Source organism: Corythoichthys intestinalis, chromosome 1 (genome assembly GCF_030265065.1).
Source record: "Corythoichthys intestinalis isolate RoL2023-P3 chromosome 1, ASM3026506v1, whole genome shotgun sequence".
Lineage (NCBI taxonomy): Eukaryota > Metazoa > Chordata > Actinopteri > Syngnathiformes > Syngnathidae > Corythoichthys > Corythoichthys intestinalis.
Window position 1 is genome coordinate 2,828,179 of NC_080395.1, and position 19,572 is coordinate 2,847,750.

General features: G+C 37.5%; 1 protein-coding gene across 1 annotated transcript in view; it reads right to left on the reverse strand.

Annotated features, from left to right (window-relative positions):
• The window catches only part of si:ch211-186j3.6 (neural-cadherin), a 689,510-nt gene that overhangs the window by 147,409 nt on the left and 522,529 nt on the right, over positions 1-19,572 (reverse strand). The window contains exon 28 of the mRNA XM_057844439.1: positions 7,038-7,252. Coding sequence (XP_057700422.1) covers positions 7,038-7,252 — 215 coding nt within the window. The remainder of the gene's footprint in view (positions 1-7,037; positions 7,253-19,572) is intronic.

The window sequence follows — 19,572 nt, forward strand, 5'->3', positions numbered from 1 at the left end:
GTAAATGCCCGATAATACAGGAAGTAGCCTGTAAATGCCGAAAAATCAACAGAAAGTGACCTGTAATTACCCAAAATCAACAGAAAGTGACCTATAATTACCCGATAATACAGGAAGTGGCCTGTAAATGCTGAAAAATCAACAGACAGTGACCTGTAAATGCCTTAAAATCAAAAGGAAGCGACCTGTAATTACCCATAATGAACAGGAAGCAACCTGTAAATGCTCCAAATCAACAGGAAGTCACCTGTAAATTCCCAATAATACAGGAAGTGGCCTGTAAATGCCGAAAAATCAACAGAAAGTGAACTATAATTACCCATAATCAACAGGAAGTGACCTGTAAATTCTCCAAATCAACAGGAAGTCACTTGTAAATGCCCAATAATACAGGAAGTAGCCTGTAAATGCCGAAAAATCAACAGAAAGTGACCTGTAATTACCCAAAATCAACAGAAACTGACCTATAATTACCCATAATCAATAGGAAGTGACCTGTAAATGTCGAAAAATCAACAGAAAGTGACCTATAATTACCCATAACCAACAGGAGGTGACTTTAAATTTTCAAAATCAACAGGAAGTGGCCTGTAAATGCCACAAATTCTACATGAAGTGACTTTTATATGCCCCAAATTCAACATTATGTTAATTGCCTGCTGATTTTGAGTCACTTCCCATTCATTTGAGGACATTCTCAAGTCACTTACTGTTCAGTAACCCAAAATTAACAGGAAGTGACCTTTAACTTTCCCAAAATCAACAGGAATTGACATATAAATGCCAAAAATCAATAGGGAGCGGTAGGGCTGGGCGATATGGCCTTGAGTACGTATCACGATAGACTGAGCAGATTTACCTCGATAACGATAAATGACGATAAATTCGCCCAAGCGGACTGTTATGTAATTTGAAAATTTGAATCAATGCATGGAATACAAATGAACCGTTTCTAGTTTAACAATTGCACATGCAGTCATAAGTAAACACATACAGAAAAATAGCTGTGGCCATTAAACTGTTATATTATATATTTGCTTCACTGTTGACGTAAACTTTATGCTGAGTATTTTACCATCATGAAAGCTTCCAGAGAAATCACAGAGATACCAAATAACGCGACATAATGATTGCTACATGAAGTCCGTGCCCAGTCCAATCATTAATTTCAGCCGTTTCGACAAGGTTAGAGCCGCTATCCGACTCCATCACGTTCATTTGTACCGTTAGCCGCTAGCGTTAGCCTGTGGCTTGGCTACTAGAAGAAAGCACTGAAAACATCCTCTCCTGATATCGTGACAACCAGGGAGGACAGCGGGTGAAAGCCCGTCTGGAACCCGCCAAGAGTTTACTTAATGTCGGGTGAAATTTTGGCGAAGCTAACTTAAGCCCGACTCCATCCCGTTTACTTGTAGCGTTAGCCTAGCGGGCTTCTGTTTGTTTGGCTTCCTGAAAACCACGTGACTCCATACGTAAGCACACTATCTGCTTTCTTAAAGGGGAATGAACATAGCCGAACAACACGGAGTCAAAGCGGGATGAAAAGACTATATTTTCTTGTTTTAATAAATTACCGAATTTACCGACGTGGTCAAAATTACGTCGGTCATCGTGAAGAATTTCGGTAAAGGTAAATTTTCGGTTTAAAAATACCTCACATTCCTATTCATTTGGGGACATTCTCAAGTCACTTCCTGTTAAGTAACCCAAAATCAACAGTAAGTGACCCGTAAATTCCCCAAATCAAGAAGTGGCCTGTAAAATAAACAGGAAGTCAGCCTTAAAATGATGCTAATGCAAACAATCAATTCACAGCAGACGGCTGGAAAAGCCCGGACAAAAAGCGCATTCCGTCTCTCCGTGCCCGTATCAACGAGGTGGCTTAATTACATGCGGCAGGTGAACCTTGAAACAAGCTAATTACAACTCTAAATATGTAGCGCCCGCTGCTAATTAGAACGCACGCGGCGACGATTCAGTCGACGCCCCTGCCGCTAACCGAGTATTAACCCCGGCGGCCCCTGAAAACACTCACACGCACCTACACAATAAATTTTGTGGCAAGATTTGCGCGTGAGTGCGTGCGAAATAAATGCAATGAAATGAGTGTCAGCTTAGCCGAGATGAAAAATCCTAATCCCCCGCTTGGTGGAGAGCAAAAGGGAATTAAAGCTCAAAAAATGAATTTAACGTCAAAGAACACGATTTCATTTTGCGGGCCGGGCAGCAAAAGAGGCAAATCCACTTTTGTTTTGTTCTCACAAAACTTCTCGTTTCTATTTTAATTTTTTAAATTTGACTGTAAATTAGGTCATGATTCACTATTTTACTAGAAGACATTATTTATTATTGAATGGTTTTCGTTTTTTTTTATTTATTTTTTTTGGGGGGGGGGGCGTCTATCATGTCAATATGGGCTCAAAAATAATGAATTCTGGTTTAATATATACATAAAGTGGTATGAAAAAGTAACTGAACCTTTTGGAATTTCTCACATTTCTGCATAAAATCACCATCAAATGTGATCTATCATTGTCAAAATCACACAGATGAAAAAACAGTGTCTTCAACTAAAACCACCCAAACATTTATAGGTTTACATATTTTAATGGCGGGCTACTAGTTTATTTTTTGATTGAAAACTTTACAAATTTTATTAAAACGAAAACATTGAGAGGGGTTTTAATATAAAATTTCTATAACTTGTACTAAATTTTATCTTTTAAGAACTACAAGCCTTTCTATCCATGGATCGCTTTAACAGAATGTTAGTAATGTTAATGCCATCTTGTTGATTTATTGTTATAAAAAACAAATACAGTACTTATGTACCGTATCTTTCCATTCCAATAATAATTTACAGAAAAATATGGCATATTTTATAGATGGTTTGAATTGCAATTAATTATGATTAATTAATTTTTAATCTGTAATTAACTCGATTAAATTTTTTTATCGTTTGACAGCCCTAGTTAAAAGCAAAATAAAATAAAATTTTAAAAAAACGTGCAGTTAGCATTTATTTTTACGTAAATATGTCTAAGTACAATGCTAGTCTATTAAAGAATGTAGCTAGCGAGCACCTGATGTAAACAACTTTTCCGGTGAAAATTCTTGTGAGTAAATGCTTAAGTCTCCAAAATCTTTATAGATATGGACGTAAAACAGTCTCGATTCTTGGTTGACAGCAAAAAAAAACAACAGCATTTATTTTACGTAAATATGTTGAAGTACAATGCTACTCTGTTAGCGAATAAGGCTAGCAGCCGCCTGACATAAACAGAGCTTTTCTGGCGAAAATTCTTGTGAATAAATGCTTAAATCCCTGAAGTTTCGATTCACGTTTAAAAGAAAAAAAACAACAACAAAAAAAACATGCAGTTAGCGTTTATTTTACGTAAATATGTCAAAGCACAATGCTAGTCTGTTTGTGAATGGAGCTAGCAGCCGCCTGACGTAAACAGAGCTTTTCCGGTGAAAATTCTTGTGAGTAAATGCTTAAGTCCCCGAAATCTTCATAGATATGGACGTCAAACAGTCTCAATTCTTGTATAAAAGAAAAGAAACCATGCAGTTAGCGTTTTTTTTACGTATATGGTATGGTGAAGTATAATGCTACTCTTAACGAATGAGGCTAGCTGCCGCCTGAAGTAAACAGAGCTTTCACACAGATGAAAAAACAGTGTCTTCTTCAACTAAAACCACCCAAACATTAATAGGTTTTCATATTTTAATGGCATCTACTAGTTTATTTTTTTTATTGAAAATTTTACAAATTTTATTAAAATGAAAACATTGAGAAAAACAGTCTCGATTCTTGGTTGAAAGCAAAAAAAAAAGTGCAGTTAGCATTTATTTACGTAAATATGTTGAAGTACAATGCTACTCTGTTAGCAAATAAGGCTAGCAGCAGCCTGACGTAAACAGCTTTTCTGACGAAAATTCTTGTGAATAAATGCTTAAATCCCTGAAGTTTCGATTCACGTTTAAAAGAAAAAAGAAAAAAAAAACGTTCAGTTAGCATTTATTTTTACATAAATATGTCTAAGTACAATGCTAGTCTGTTAAAGAATGTAGCTAGCGGCCACCTGATGTAAACAGCTTTTCCGGTGAAAATTCTTGTGAGTAAATGCTTAAGTCCCCGAAATCTTCATAGATATCGACGTCGTCAAACAGTCTCAATTCTTGTTTAAAAGCAAAGAAACCGTGCAGTTAGCGTTTATTTTACGTATATGGTATGGTGAAGTATAATGCTACTCTTAGCGAATGAGGCTAGCTGCCTCCTGACGTAAACAGAGTTTTTCTGGCGAAAATTCTTGTGAATAAATGCTTAAATCCCCGAATTCTTTATAGATATAGATGTAAAACAGTTTCGATTCATGTGTAACAGGGGTTAAGATTCCCTGATTTTAGCCAGTACTTGTTTTTCCCACACTCCCTGAATGCACCACAGCACATGACAAGTCACATTACACCAATTATCCAATCACCAGTCACCTAGGCACTATATAAGCTTCCTTGACTCCTCTCCCTTCAGTCGTGTGGGAGAGAAGCCAAGGAGCAACAGCTCCAAGTCAGTCTCAAACACTTTTTGATGCATCCAACCAATTGTGTTTCAAACTTGTTAAAGGCTGTTTTATAACTTATAGAACCAGACCTTTTAGTTGTGTTGGGGACCTGTTAGTGTGAGTGCTCAACTACATCCACGTGAACTGGTGAGTCTGAATTTTTTTCCATCTGTTGTTAGCAAATTAGCCACATGCTAATTTAGGCTAATTTATGTGTTCATGTGATTTTCTCTGCCCTTAGGTGCTTTATTTGTGTATTTCTGTATGTTGGCATGCTAATGCTAACAAGCTAGCGTGTGAATACTTTTGCATTTTCATTTCTGTTGGTGCTTTGTGATTGTATTTTGTAAGTTAGCATTCTGGTGCGAATGTGCTATTGCTAACATAGTATTGCATTTTTAGTCATTTCAATTGTTTAATTGGGTTGGTTGGTCCATACAGGCCAGGTGGTCCTACCCTACCTTGGGACCACTCCAACAAACGGATGGCGAGCTAGAACTTGAGCCAGGAGCCTGACGCCTCTCTCTTTTTCCTTGTCTTCAAACCAAGTCAGGGTCTGGTAGGAGGCTTAGCAGCCTGTTTTTCTCTCCCCACTACTTGGGTCAAGCATTTCAAATACCCATTCAACTTGTGACCAATAAAGCAGCGCTAATGGACACTCACCCTGTATTGCCATAAACTGAAGCCATGCATTTGTACTCTTGACTGTTTGTTACTTACAAACGTTGGGGTGGGGAAAGTGAACTGGATTTTTGTCTACCTGTTGATCAACTGTAAAATGTGTACACACTGGTATTTTGTAAATATTTATTTTTTGTGTCACTTTTTGTAAAATACATATTTCACTCAAACCAACTCTGTCTGTCTTTATTCATTGCCGCTGCCCTCTAGTAGCCGAACTAGATCTTCCTGATTTGCCCACTAATTTGTCACCTCAGTGGTGCCCTTAACACGGCTCATACTTGTTACACATGCTTAAAAGCAAAATAAACGTGCAGTTAGCGTTTATTTTACGTAAATGTGTCGCGATACAGTGCTAGTCTGTTAGTGAATGTAGTTAGCAGCCGCCTAAATCCCCGAATTCGTCATAGATATAGACTAAAACAGTCTCAATTCTTGGTCAAAAGCAAAAAACAAACAAACGTGCAGTTAGCATTTATTTTTACGTAAATATGTCTAAATACAATGCTAGTCTGTTAAAGAATTTAGCTAGCGGCCACCTGATGTAAACATCTTTTCCGGTGAAAATTCTTGTGAGTAAATGCTTAAGTCTCCAAAATCTTTGTTTTACGTCCATATCTATAGTCTCGATTCTTGGTTGACAGCAAAAAAAAAGTGCACTTAGCATTTATTTATGTAAATATGTTGAAGTACAATGCTACTCTGTTAGCGAATAAGGCTAGCAGCCGCCTGACGTAAACAGCTTTTCTGGCGAAAATTCTTGTGAATAAATGCTTAAATCCCTGAAGTTTCGATTCACGTTTAAAAGAAAAAAAAAGAAAAAAAAAAAAACATGCAGTTAGCGTTTATTTTACGTACATATGTCAAAGCACAATCCTAGTCTGTTTGTGAATTGAGCTAGCAGCCGCCTGACGTAAACAGAGCTTTTCCGGTGAAAATTCTTGTGAGTAAATGCTTAAATCCCCGAAATCTTAATAGATATGGACGTCAGTCTCAATTCTTGTATAAAAGCAAAGAAACCGTGCAGTTAGCGTTTATTTTACGTATATGGTATGGTGAAGTATAATGCTACTCTTAGCGAATGAGGCTAGCTGCCGCCTGACGTAAACAGAGCTTTTCTGGCGAAAATTCTCGTGAATAAATGCTTAAATCCCCGAATTCCTTATAGATATAGATGTAAAACAGTCTCGATTCATGGTTAAAAGCAAAATAAAAAAACGTGCAGTTAGCGTTTATTTTACATAAATGTGTCGAGGTACAATGCTAGTCTGTTGGGGAATGTAGCTAGCAGCCGCCTGACGTAAACAGAGCTTTTCCGGTGATGAATAAATGCTTAAATCCCCAAATTCTTTATAGATATGGACGTACAACAGTCTTGATTCTTGGTTAAAAGCATCAACAACAAAAACTTGCAGTTAGCAGTTATTTTATGTAAATATTGCGAAGTAAAATGCCAACGCTGTAGCGGCTAATTTCGCAATTGATTTTTTTCACATTTCAAAATGCATGCATGGTACGAAAAGTATAATAATTACCTTGAATCCTCAAACAAATCACTCGAGACAATTCTTCCTATTTGTATGTGGTACAGCTTTCGTAGTTTGCTTCGTGAATTGCGATTAATTACGATTAATGAATTTTTAATCTGTAATTAACTCGATTAAAAATTTTAATGGTTTGACAGCCTTAATTTAATGTATTTTGTGTTCCTCATTTTCATCTGCTTTCCCATATTTTGTTTATTGGCAGTGGCGGCCAATGAATGAAGTTAAAGTCCTGGCTACCTACCGATAGCCATGAAATCCTCGTGGTCCCAGGCCTGCAATTGCGCCAGCGGCCCGCTGTAGAGCAGCAGCCCGCCGGGCACTTCGGTGATGAACTCCAGCGAGATGTGGCTTTCAAAACACGGCGTCATGGGAGGGAACCAGGCGTAGCCGTTGCCGCGGAAACTGTGCTTGTTCTGCTGGCACTCGGGACCCTCCAACTGGGCTGGGCACTGGCACCTGGAAAAACACGTGGGTAGGCTGGTTACTCAAATCTGTTAATAAGATAAAATGTCAGGATGCGTGGACGAGGTGGGCCCAAATGCAGGGTGGTGATCGTAACAATAATCGTAACAAAAACACAGTTCAAATAAAACTCCGAAACAGCGAGGCAAAGTAAACTCAGGCTACTAACAAACTTACTGAAACAGGAATGAGGGCTTGGATAGAGAAACAGACACTGGGATCAACATGAAATCGACAATCGGAAAGACGATGACCGAACAAGAAAATACAGACATGGGGTACATGTGGGTGACACGAGAGGAAGCAGATAGGAGCAGGCACAACAGGTGAAATCAATGGATAATCACATGACAAGACACACTAGGGCACAAACCTAACACAACTTAACTCAAAGCATGACACCATATCAACAGGGAGGGACCCGTAAATTCCCAATATCAACAGAAAGTGGCCTGTGAATACCTTGAAAATCAACAGGGTGTGACCTGTAAATGCCCCCAAATCAACAACGAGTTGCCTTTAAATGCCAGAAAACAATAGGAAAATACCTGTAAATGCCCCAAAATCAATAGGAAGTGGCCTCTAAATACCTCAAAATAAAAAGGAAGTGACCCAAAAATGGCCCAAAATGAAACGAAAGTTTTCTAAAATCAACAGGAAATGACGAGAAATGCCTGTTGATGTTGAGCCACGTACTATTCATTTGAGGACAATATCTAGTAACTTCCTGTTCAGTAACCCAAAATCAACAGGAAGTGACCTGTAAATTTGGACAATCCGGCCACTTTACCGTTCGCCCGTAAACGGCAATTTTCCGAAAAAAAGAGAAGCAATTTTCAAAATGTATCTAGTCCTACAATTTTTGACCAAATTACATAATTTAGGTATCAAAAATTCCGGGACGGTGAGGGGCATAAAAGTTGTATACAGAATTTGGAAAAAAATTACGGTTCCCCGGAAATTTGACAAAAACGTTCCCATTAATTTATAATGAGAAAAAAAAAGTTTCAAAATGTATCTAGTCTTACAATTTTTCACCAAATCACACAATTTGGGCATCAAAAATTCCAGGACGGTGAGGGGCATAAATGTTATCAACACAATTTGGAAAAAATATACGCTTCCCCGTAAATTTGCCCAAAACTGCCGATTCATTTTTAATGGGAAAACAAGAAAAGTTTGCCATGGACGTCCAAAATGTTTCCCATTCATTTTCAATGGGCAAAAAACAAAATTTCCCCAAATCAACAGAAAATGACCAGCTATCAATGGGACGTGTCCCCCAAACTTCCCCGCTTCCATTGACACTTATAGAGGGTGTTGCCATTGCCAGCCATGGATGTCCAAATTTCCCATTCATTTCTAATGCCATTTACTTTATTTATTGCCATTGACTGGCATGTTTGTCCATTCTATTGATGCCAATGTACTTGGAGGCCATTGACAGCCATGGACGTCCAAATTTTTTCCCATTCATTTTCAATAGCAAAATAAAAACAATGTCCCCATATCAACAGGAAATGACCAGATGTCAATAGGACGTGTCCCCCAAACTTCCCCGATACCATTGACGCTTATGAAGGGTTCCGCCATTGACGTCCAAATTTCCCATTCATTTCTAATGGCATTAACGGGTTTGTTTGTCCATTCTATTGACGCCGATATACTTGGATTCCATTGACGCCTATGTAAGACGATGCCATTGACGGCCATGGACGTCCAATTTTTTTCCGATTAATTTTCAATGGTAAAAAAAAAAAACAATGTCCTCAAATCAACAGGAAATGACCAGAAATAATAGGACGTGTCCCCCAAATTTCCACGATACCATTGACAAGGGTGCTGCCACTGACGGCCATGGTCGTCCAAATTTTTCGTTCATTTCTGATGGCATTTAATTAGTTTAATGCCATTGACAGGCATGTTTGTCCATTCTATTGATAGCCATGGGCGGGGCTACGATCTGTATAGCCACACAGGAAAGACCAGGTGTAATTTCTCCAGAAATTGCAGTTTCTAGTTATAAATATTCTTGTAAGTTAATTTTATTGCTTACACTGAGTTTCGGGGTCATCAACATGTTGTGCCCCTTCCCCAAAAGTCAAACGCCACCTATGCTCTTAGTTGTTGTATCGCTTTATCGCCATTACCTTCCACCCCTAATTTACATGTGCCTGAGACTAGACGGCAACCAGTCCATTGTCAGTTGGTGAACTGATGTTGACTGGCAGTCAATCATCTTTTTTTTTTTCTTCTTGTTTAACACTTTCCGTCATTCTTTTTAGTGTGAACTCTTTGATACATGACTTCTCCCTGCTCGTCACACAAGCTTTCCCGTCTTTTCTTCCGATGTTCCCGTCCTCTTACCCAAAGCGTAACTTTTCCCTCTTCCCCGTACGTCCAATTTTCTCGACAAGGCGTGTCTCGTCTCCGACTTGACACGCTCGCTCCCGCTTTTCTTCCCACGCTCTGAGCCACGTCTACCTTTGACTTCTTACAAAGTTCTTTGCAGACATCGCAGCTGTCAGAACGTGGACTCATTCACCTCTGCTACCAGATTTGACGTTAATGTTTTATTACAGACAACAGGAAAAATAGCTTTGCTTCTTTGTTTCCTGTCTCCCCTTTAACTTTTTGTTCTCAGTTTTCTATTTAAGGCAGGAGGATGTTCGTGATTGAGGTTCAGTAAAAACAAAAATAAGTTTGAAACAAACTCCACTAGTTAGTCAGAAATGACAGGCACACCTTCAATGAATGGACGGTTTGAAAATTGACTTTATAGTAGTAATTAGTAGTTGGCATTGCATTATGCATCCACTAGATGGAGCTCTTGCCACGTTGCCCTCTGGCATACGCTACAAGGCCAAACCAACAAAAACAAACAGACCGAGAGACGGTTTCTTTCCAAGAACTCCAACCATACTCAAGTTTGGCACTGAAATGTCACTGTCATCGCACTGCTAATGCCACAACATGTCACATGCATCTTACGAAGTATTATCTTCCTAGCAATCTGACTACTGCATAATCTGGATACTGCATATGCAATATTTACACTGTGACATCAATACAGTCTTATGAAAAAGTGTCTGAACCTTTTGGAATTTCACACATTTCTGCATAAAATCACCATCAAATGTGATCTGATCTATGTCAAAATCACACAGATGAAAAAAAAAGTATCTGCTAACCCTAAGTAAAACCACCCATTTAAAGGTTTTCATATTTCAATGAAGAAGTATTTTATATATATATATATATATATATATATTCTATGTAATAAAACAATATTTAATAACAGTATGTAACAAAAAATATAATATAGATTTTGTGTGAATTCGATGTATGTCATATAACAATAATAATCTGCTAATCTTAATTTCATTTTATATATTTATTTTTAACAATAATATATGATAAAATAATTTTGCATATTTTTAAATTTTTTATTGATAATAAATAATTTTTTTTCTATATATCTCACAAAAAAATTGTTAATAATAAATAGTGTAATTTTATATATTTGTTTTATTTTTTCTATGTATGTAATAATATTTTTAATGATAATATATTAATAGTATATAATAGCATAATTTTGTACATGTTTATATTTTTGTATATTATAATAATTATCATAGTATCAATATAATATTTTACATTCCATATTACACATATTATAGTAATAACATTTAAATAATACCTTAATACTAAATAATAATAATTTATATATTTTGAAATATTTTCTATGTATGTAATAAAACAATATTTAATAACAATATATTAATAATAAATCATGTAATAATATAATTTGTATATTTTTATCTTTTTACTATGTACAGTGGTATGAAAAAGAATCTGAACCTTTTGGAATTTCTCACATTTCTGCATAAAATCCCCATCAAATGTGATCTGATCTTTGTCAAAATCACACAGATGAAAAAAAAGTGCTTTAACTAAAACCACCTAAACATTTATAGGTTTTCATATTTTAATGCGGATAGTGCGCAAACAATGGGAATGTCCCCCATATATAAAAGCAGTGACTCAAACTCAACAGGAAGTGACCTGTAAAAGCCCTAAAATGAACAGGAAGTCACCTGTTAATGCCCAATGATAAACAGGAAGTGACCAGTAAACTACCCACAATTAATAGAAAGTGACCTGTCAATGCCCAATGATCAACAGGAAATGACCTGTAAATCACCCAAAATTGACAGAAAGTGACCTGTCGATTCCCAAAATCAACGGGAAGTGACCTGGAAATGCCCAATAATACAGGAAGTGATAGATTTTGCCATGTGGTTTTTTTGCCATGTGGTAAAATGGATTTTGCCATGTGGCATTTTTTTTGCCACGTGGCAAAATGGATTTTTCCATGTGGCAAAATGGATTTTCAGAAAATGACCTGTTGATTCCCCAAATCAACAGGAAGTGACCTGGAAATGCCCAATAATACAGGAAGTGACGGATTTTGCAATGTGTTTTTTTTGCCATGTGGCATTTTTTGCATTTGTCACATGGCAAAAAAATGCCATGTGGCAAATGGGATTTTTCCATGTGGCAATTTTTTGCCATGTGTTTTTTTTTTTTTTTTTTTGCGATGTGGCAAAATGAATTTTGCCATGTGGCATTTTTTTTGCCATGTGGCAAAATGGATTTTCAGAAAATGACATGTCCATTCCCAAAATCAACAGGAAATGACCTGGAAATGCCCAATAATACAGGATGTGACGGATTTTGCCATGTGTTTTTTTTTCCATGTGGTAGAATGGATTTTGCCATGTGGCATTTTTTTTGCCACGTGGCAAAATGGATTTTTCCATGTGGCAAAATGGATTTTCAGAAAATGACCTGTTGATTCCCCAAATCAACAGGAAGTGACCTGGAAATGCCCAATAATACAGGAAGTGACAGATTTTGCATGTGTTTTTTTTTTGCCATGTGGCATTTTTTGCATTTGTCACATGGCAAAAAAATGCCATGTGGCAAATGGGATTTTTCCATGTGGCAATTTTTTGCCATGTGTTTTTTTTTTTTTTTTTTGCGATGTGGCAAAATGAATTTTGCCATGTGGCAAAATGGATTTTCAGAAAATGACATGTCCATTCCCAAAATCAACAGGAAATGACCTGGAAATGCCCAATAATACAGGATGTGACGGATTTTGCCATGTGTTTTTTTTTCCATGTGGTAGAATGGATTTTGCCATGTGGCATTTTTTTTGCCACGTGGCAAAATGGATTTTTCTATGTGGCAAAATGGATTTTCAGAAAATGACCTGTTGATTCCCCAAATCAACAGGAAGTGACCTGGAAATGCCCAATAATACAGGAAGTGACGGATTTTGCAATGTGTTTTTTTTGCCATGTGGAATTTTTTGCATTTGTCACATGGCAAAAAAATGCCATGTGGTAAATGGAATTTTTCCATGTGGCAAAATGGATTTTGCCATGAAGCTTTTTTTTGCCATGTGGCATTTTTTGCCATGCGTTTTTTTTTTTTGTTTTTTTTTTTTTGCGATGTGGCAAAATGAATTTTGCCATGTGACATTTTTTTTGGGCATGTGGCAAAAGGGATTTTTTCATGTGGCAGAATGGATTTCGTGGCCTTTTTTTGCCATGTGTTTTTTTTTTTTTTTTTTTTTTTTTTTTGCCTTGTGGCAAAATGGATTTTGTCATGTGGCATTTTTTGCACTTTGCCACATGGCATTTTTTGGCATGTGGCAAAAGGGATTTTTCCATGTGGCACATTGGATTTTGCCATGAGGCTTTTTTTTGCCATGTGGCATATTTGCCATGTGGCAAAATGGATTTTTTTTGCCGTGTTGCACCCTAAACCTAAACCCAAAATATATACATATACATATATAGATGTATTACGTGAAAATAAAAACACAAAAACGTAACTTTTGGCCTCAAAACATGAATATAATCAGAACTCCAAAAATAAAAATGTGAACAATTACAACAAGTAAAGTAAATGAAGTAATGGATCCAACCAATATAAAATACAAAGCAGCCATGTAGCAGTTGCTAACAGACACACTCACAAAAAAAACCAAAACGCTGGCAGCATTTATCATGTGAGGGATTTACCAACAATGCAGAAACAGATGAGGACCATTAATTCACTCGCCTTGTATGGATGACATTTTGTGTTTCAGAGTGTGTGTGTAATCCCCGGATTATCAGGGGTGGTCTGATGTGGATGTCATGCACGAGGAATCGCATCATCCCGCCCTCCTTTTTCCAGCTGCTTCTAATTAAACCAAGCTGTGCGCTCATATTAACTTTTACTACCACATATGCTCAATGACACTGCGTGTGTGGATTAAAGTCTACTGTGTGGAGCACGCCGCGTTCAAAATTGTACAATTGGAGCAGGATTGTATTTATTTGTATCCTTGATTTGGTGAGACAATCGAGAACAGTTTCTGTGTTCAGTGTTTTCGCCCCAAGGATGCTACTAGCAAACTGGACAAATTGCCATAGTAGCTTTGCTATGATGGTTGGTATATTGAGTCACTTCCTGTTGATTTTGAGCCATTTCGGGTTCATTTCCTGTAGATATCAAGTCACTTCCTGTTGATATTGGGGCATTTCGGTGTAACTTCCTGTTGATGTCAATTCACTCCGTGTTGATATCAGGTCACTTCCTATAAATGGAATTGGCATACATAACCGTCAATGGCATTGACATGTATGGGCGTCAATGGTATCAATGTGCATGGATGTCAATGGCATCGACGTACTTGCTGTTGATATCAGGGCACTTCCTGTTGATTTTTGCCACATGGCAAAAAAAAAGTCACATGGCAATACCCATTTTGCCATATGGCAATACCCATTTTGCCACTTGGCAAAAAAAATGCCACATGGCAAAAAAAAAAAAAATGACACTTCGAAAAATCAACTTGCCACATGGCAAAAAAAAATTGCCACATGAAAATAATACATTTTGCCACTTGGCACCAAAAACAAACAAACTAACTAACTAAAAAACAAAAAAACACACATGGCAAAATCAATTTTGCCACATGGCAAAAAATGCCACATGGCAAAGCACATTTTACCACATGGCAAAAGCAAACAAACAAACAAACGAACAAACAAAAAAACAACACACATGGCAAAATCAATTTTGCCACATGGCAAAAAAAATTGCCACATGAAAAAATACATTTTGCCACTTGGCACCAAAAACAAACAAACAAACTAACTAACTAACAAACAAAAAAAACAACACACATGGCAAAATCAATTTTGCCACATGGCAAAAAATGCCACATGGCAAAGCACATTTTGCCACATGGCAAAAGCAAGCAAACAAACAAACAAACAAAAAAACAACACACATGGCAATATCAATTTTGCCACATGGCAAAAAAAATGCCACATGGCAAAACACATTTTGCCACTTGGCAAAAAATGCCACATGGCGAAATCAATTTTGCCACATGGCAAAAAAATGAAATATGGCATTAAAAAAAAAAAAAAAAACTAACATGGCAACATCCATTTTGCCACATGGCAAAAAAATGTCACATGGCAATACCCATTTTGCCACTTGGCAAAAAAATAATGCCACATGGCAAAATACATTTTGCCACTTGGCAAAAGCAAACAAATGAACAAACAAAAACAACAACACACATGGCAAAATCAATTTTGCCACACGGCAAAAAAAATGCCACATGGCAAAGCGCATTTTGTCACATGGCAAAACACATTTTGCCACTTGGCAAAAAAATGCCACATGGCAAAATCAATTTTGCCACAAGGCAAAAAAATGCAACATGGCAAAAAAAAAAAAAAAAAAAAAAAAAAAACACACACACACATGGCAACATCAATTTTGCCACATGGCAAAAAAAATGCTACATGGCAATATCCATTGTGCCACATGACAAAACCCATTTTGCCACATGGCAAAAAACTGCCACATGGCAAAAAAATTGCCACAAGTGACCGTGAAATGTCTCCAAATCAACAGGAAGTTACTTGATATCAACAGGAAGTGACCCTAAAATATCTTATTTTCTTAATTTTTATGTACTTACTGTTTGTATTCCCTAATGTATTTTGATTCAAATGTGCATCAAGGGTTTTTAATGATGTCAAATATTTACTTGTATGCATTCGGTGTACGTTTCTTCCAAAAATGAGAACAACAACAATCACTATTTTGAGAAGTGAATTTGAATGGAATGAAAGCTGGCAGCACAGCAATCAAGAAAAATTGCAGGCAGTCACATTGTGTCGTGACGTTGCCGTTGTGGTTGCTACGCTACCAAAAAGGGAGAAAATGAATCTTTTGTTGCACGCTAATTGCAGCAAATGTTCTCAAGCTCTCTACGCTAAACTAACTAAAACCCCCAGACGATCTTTTACATGCAATTTGCGCGTCCAATGACAGAAAGTTGTTCTCTCTCCTTTTTTTTTGTGTTTTGCAAATATGGATGAGGTTTAATTAAAGGGAAACGTAATTACGCTCAGCACCCAGGCACAGCTGGAACGTTTCACTGGTGGAAGCTTTGAGGTTATGTTGAATTTTCTCCCTTTTATTGTCGTGTTTTGTGTGGATTAGATCATAACTGCTACAATCGTCTGTGGTTTAGCTTTCACACCCCCACTGTGGTTCAATTATTGCGTTTTTTCCATTACTTAATTGCCAATTAACATAACATGGTATGAAAAGTTATCTGAACCGTTTGGAATTTCTCACATTTCAGCATAAAATCACCATCAAATGTGATGTGATCTTTGTCTCCGGATTCAAATGTTCAGCTATTCACTTAGTGTATGGAAAAGATACTTTTTAAAATGAATAATAAGCATGTCTTTTGCTTGTGGTGACACCAATCTAGATTGACTAAACCCCATGAAAAATTCGCAGATAGATGACTTTTGAGAGGGAGCAGGTTGTTTACTTATCGCAAAGTTAGAACTACCTTAAAATCATTTTCGGTTACTAACATTGGCGCTCACCTCTGGAATGCTATTGACCCAGCACTGACCAGCATAGGGTCACTGGCTGCCTTTAAAAGGATATACAAGGATAGTATTCTCAGTTGCTACCATGATTGATCTTAATACTATAAAACTACTGCCACACACACAGAGACACAACATAGTGTTCCCACAACAAATAAATGATAGGAATGTCAGGGGCAAAGATAAAGTAGTCACAACATAGCATGCCCTAAAAATAAGCCCTGTAGTAAATGCAGAACATTAACTGCTGACTTGCATGCTGTCTATTTGATTTGAACTGGAACAATTGTGTTCAATGGAGTTGCGGTACTGGTCGCTGAGTTGACAATGCGACCTCCATCGAGCCAACGCCCATGTTTGGGAAGAAAATTCATGTGAAGACAAAAAAAAAGAAACAAAAAAACAAACAAAATAAAAATTCATGTATCGCAATGTATTTTGCCACCATGTATTTACTGTGCGTCCTTGGTTGGTTGAAGGGGACAGGACTTGATAAGCATGTGCTTCTCCAGTCAGCCCTTGTCTTTTTTTCTTCGGTTTTGTTTCTTCGGGTTAATCATATCACAAAGCTTGTAACTTCAATGATACCGATGATGATGACAATAAAATAACTAGCCCTGAAAGCAGGACTCAACGGGCCCTGTGTTGATTTCTCCAATTTCTTTTGGGTGATTTTTTTGGGGGGGTCATTAGGTTATTTTTCCCTTCGAGGAGGAGTCGGTCTCATAAAAAAGGCCATTTCCTGTTCCCAGCAGGGGGCGCCAGGCCTAATGGGTGATATTTCAATGAAGTCGAGTTCAGGCTGGGATACATCACGTACATGCCAAATATGAAAAATATTGAACGTTGTATGGGGGAGTTATCAGTCATTTTCGGAATTTGGTGTTTTGTCAAAAAAAATGTCTGACTTTGGCACCCCATCGACTTTGGCACGATGAAAAATTTTTTCTGATACAGATGAAGTAGCAGAGTGTGAAACAACAGCCTTAATGAGTCACAGCAGTTCTTCACTGCTGTCATCAGATGAACCAATTTAGCCCTAATATATTTCATTGAAAAATACGTATTTTTTTTCTCCCACAGAAGTAGTTTTATCCCTAATATGTCATTGAAAAGTGCATAGTATTTTTTTTCTCCCACAGAAGAAGTAGCAGAGTGTGAACCCTAAACCCTAACCCTAAAACAAAAAAACAAAAACAAACAAAAAAACGCCCCGCACAGGTCAGCCTGTGAATGAAAACTCACCATTTTAATATGTGCAAATTTTAGTGAGTTTTTGAGCATGGTCAGAACTTCAAATTGGCCATTTTCATTTGCCCTGAAGAAGCCCTAACCCTAACCCTAATTCCCAAATAATCCGACTTTGGTACTCTGCCCAGGTCAGCCCCGTGAATGAAAACTCACTATTTCATATGTCTCATGAAGAGTCTCACCAATTTTGAGGAGGATCCAACTAACTGCCTCGGCTCAATGGTCTCAAACGTACACCCTGGTTTTCGACAAAAATGGCATGTTTTTCAATATTCAACCAAAATACCCAATTTCCTGTTGGGTTTGGAATATGGGTGCAAGAGACTTTTTGAAGCATTTTGGCCCAAGGTATCGACTCCCCAAATGTTATCGCTCTACGTTGAAAAAACCTAAATGGAGAGGCCTTTTTTAGAAATTCCAGGGGGCGCCACTGAGCCATTTTTTCACAACGTTGCCAAGTTATTGAAATTTTTGCGAATCCGCATGTCTGTGCAAATTTTGGTGAGTTTTTGAGCATGTTAAGACCTCCAAATGGGCCATTTTCATTTGCTATGAAGAAAGAATAACAATCCTTTGCAGAACAATAGGGCTTCGCACCATGTTGGTGCTCGGGCCCTAAATAAATATTAAATAAATAAATAAAATCACACAGATGAAAAAACTGTCTGCTTTAACTAAAACCACCCAAACATTTATAGGTTTTCATATTTGAATGAGGATAGCATGCAAACAATAACAGAATGGGGGGAAATAAGTTGGTACAAATCACTTTTATATCCAGAGAAGGGTCATCTGACTCTAATCAGCATATGTTTTGTGAGCATTGCGGTCCTCATTAGTCATTCCCATTCACACTCGCAAAACCACAGGGTCGGATTGCTCCAATTAGCATCTTGAGTATTTGTAGGGCCGGGCGGCCTTGGCTTTGTCGGACAGTGGACCGCACTAGCAGGCAATCGGGCGGACAACCTTTTTACAGTATGTTTTAGTGTTTGGTAACTGGTTTGGTGGTCTAATGTGATTGAATTGTATTGAATTTTAACTGACTGCAGGTGAGATTTAGTTATTGCCACCACCTGTTATGTGCCACAGTTAAGTAACAGGTACTGTTAATTACACAAATTAGAGAATCATCACGTGATTTTTCAAAGAGTGCCAATATTTTTGTCTGGTCGACTTTTGAAGTTTGGTGTAAATGATAAGGATTAAAATTTTTTCCCCCATTCTGTTTACTGTTTATTTATCGGAAGCAAAAATCATCAAAATCAATCAAAATCATTTTCTAGGAGAAATTGAGCATTATCTGACAGAATTGCAAGGGTGCCAATACTTTTGGCCAGCAGTATACATAAGTAAGCTTGCCCTTCTCCCTCCATCTCTCCCATCTAGACTCCTATCCCCAAAAACATTCTTTTAGTCCTCAAAATAATTGTTAATTAGTCTCCTCGAGAGCATTTTGGACATCAAATGTTGATGACAATTTCCTCCGCATGGAATCCGGTCATTAGCATTAAATTGTCTTGGCGTCCCGATCTAGAATGAAGTCGGGGCTGCCTCGGGCGTCTGTCATCTTGCCATTTGATTGGTCGCTCAGTCGCCAAATCCTGTGTCTCATTTACATACTCTAGCGACACTTGCAAATACGCTTGCGAAAATCAAAGTAGTCAAATTTCCAAGGGAATTTTCAGGAGGAAAACAAAAATCTGGACAACAGCAGAATGTTTTTTTTTTTAGTTGGTTTTTGACGTTTTGTGCTTTTCTCGGAACTTTGCGGGGGTGCGGGTCGAACGCGAAGCTATTAACTTTTGCTTTGAATCTGGACGGCATCCAGGATTTTCTTCCCCTTCAGTTAACATTGCAATGAAGGTCATTAGTTTTAATTCATTGTATTGTGCGGAGGCAGAAGCGCTTGCAAAAATGCATTTTCTAACTCCTATTATTTTTATTTTAATATTGTTTTTCAGTCACGAGTTAATTTAACATCCATTCACAGCAATGGAATCAAACTTGCAAACTACATGACCTTGCACATGTATAAGGGGATAGTATCCCAGACGACAAAAAATACAA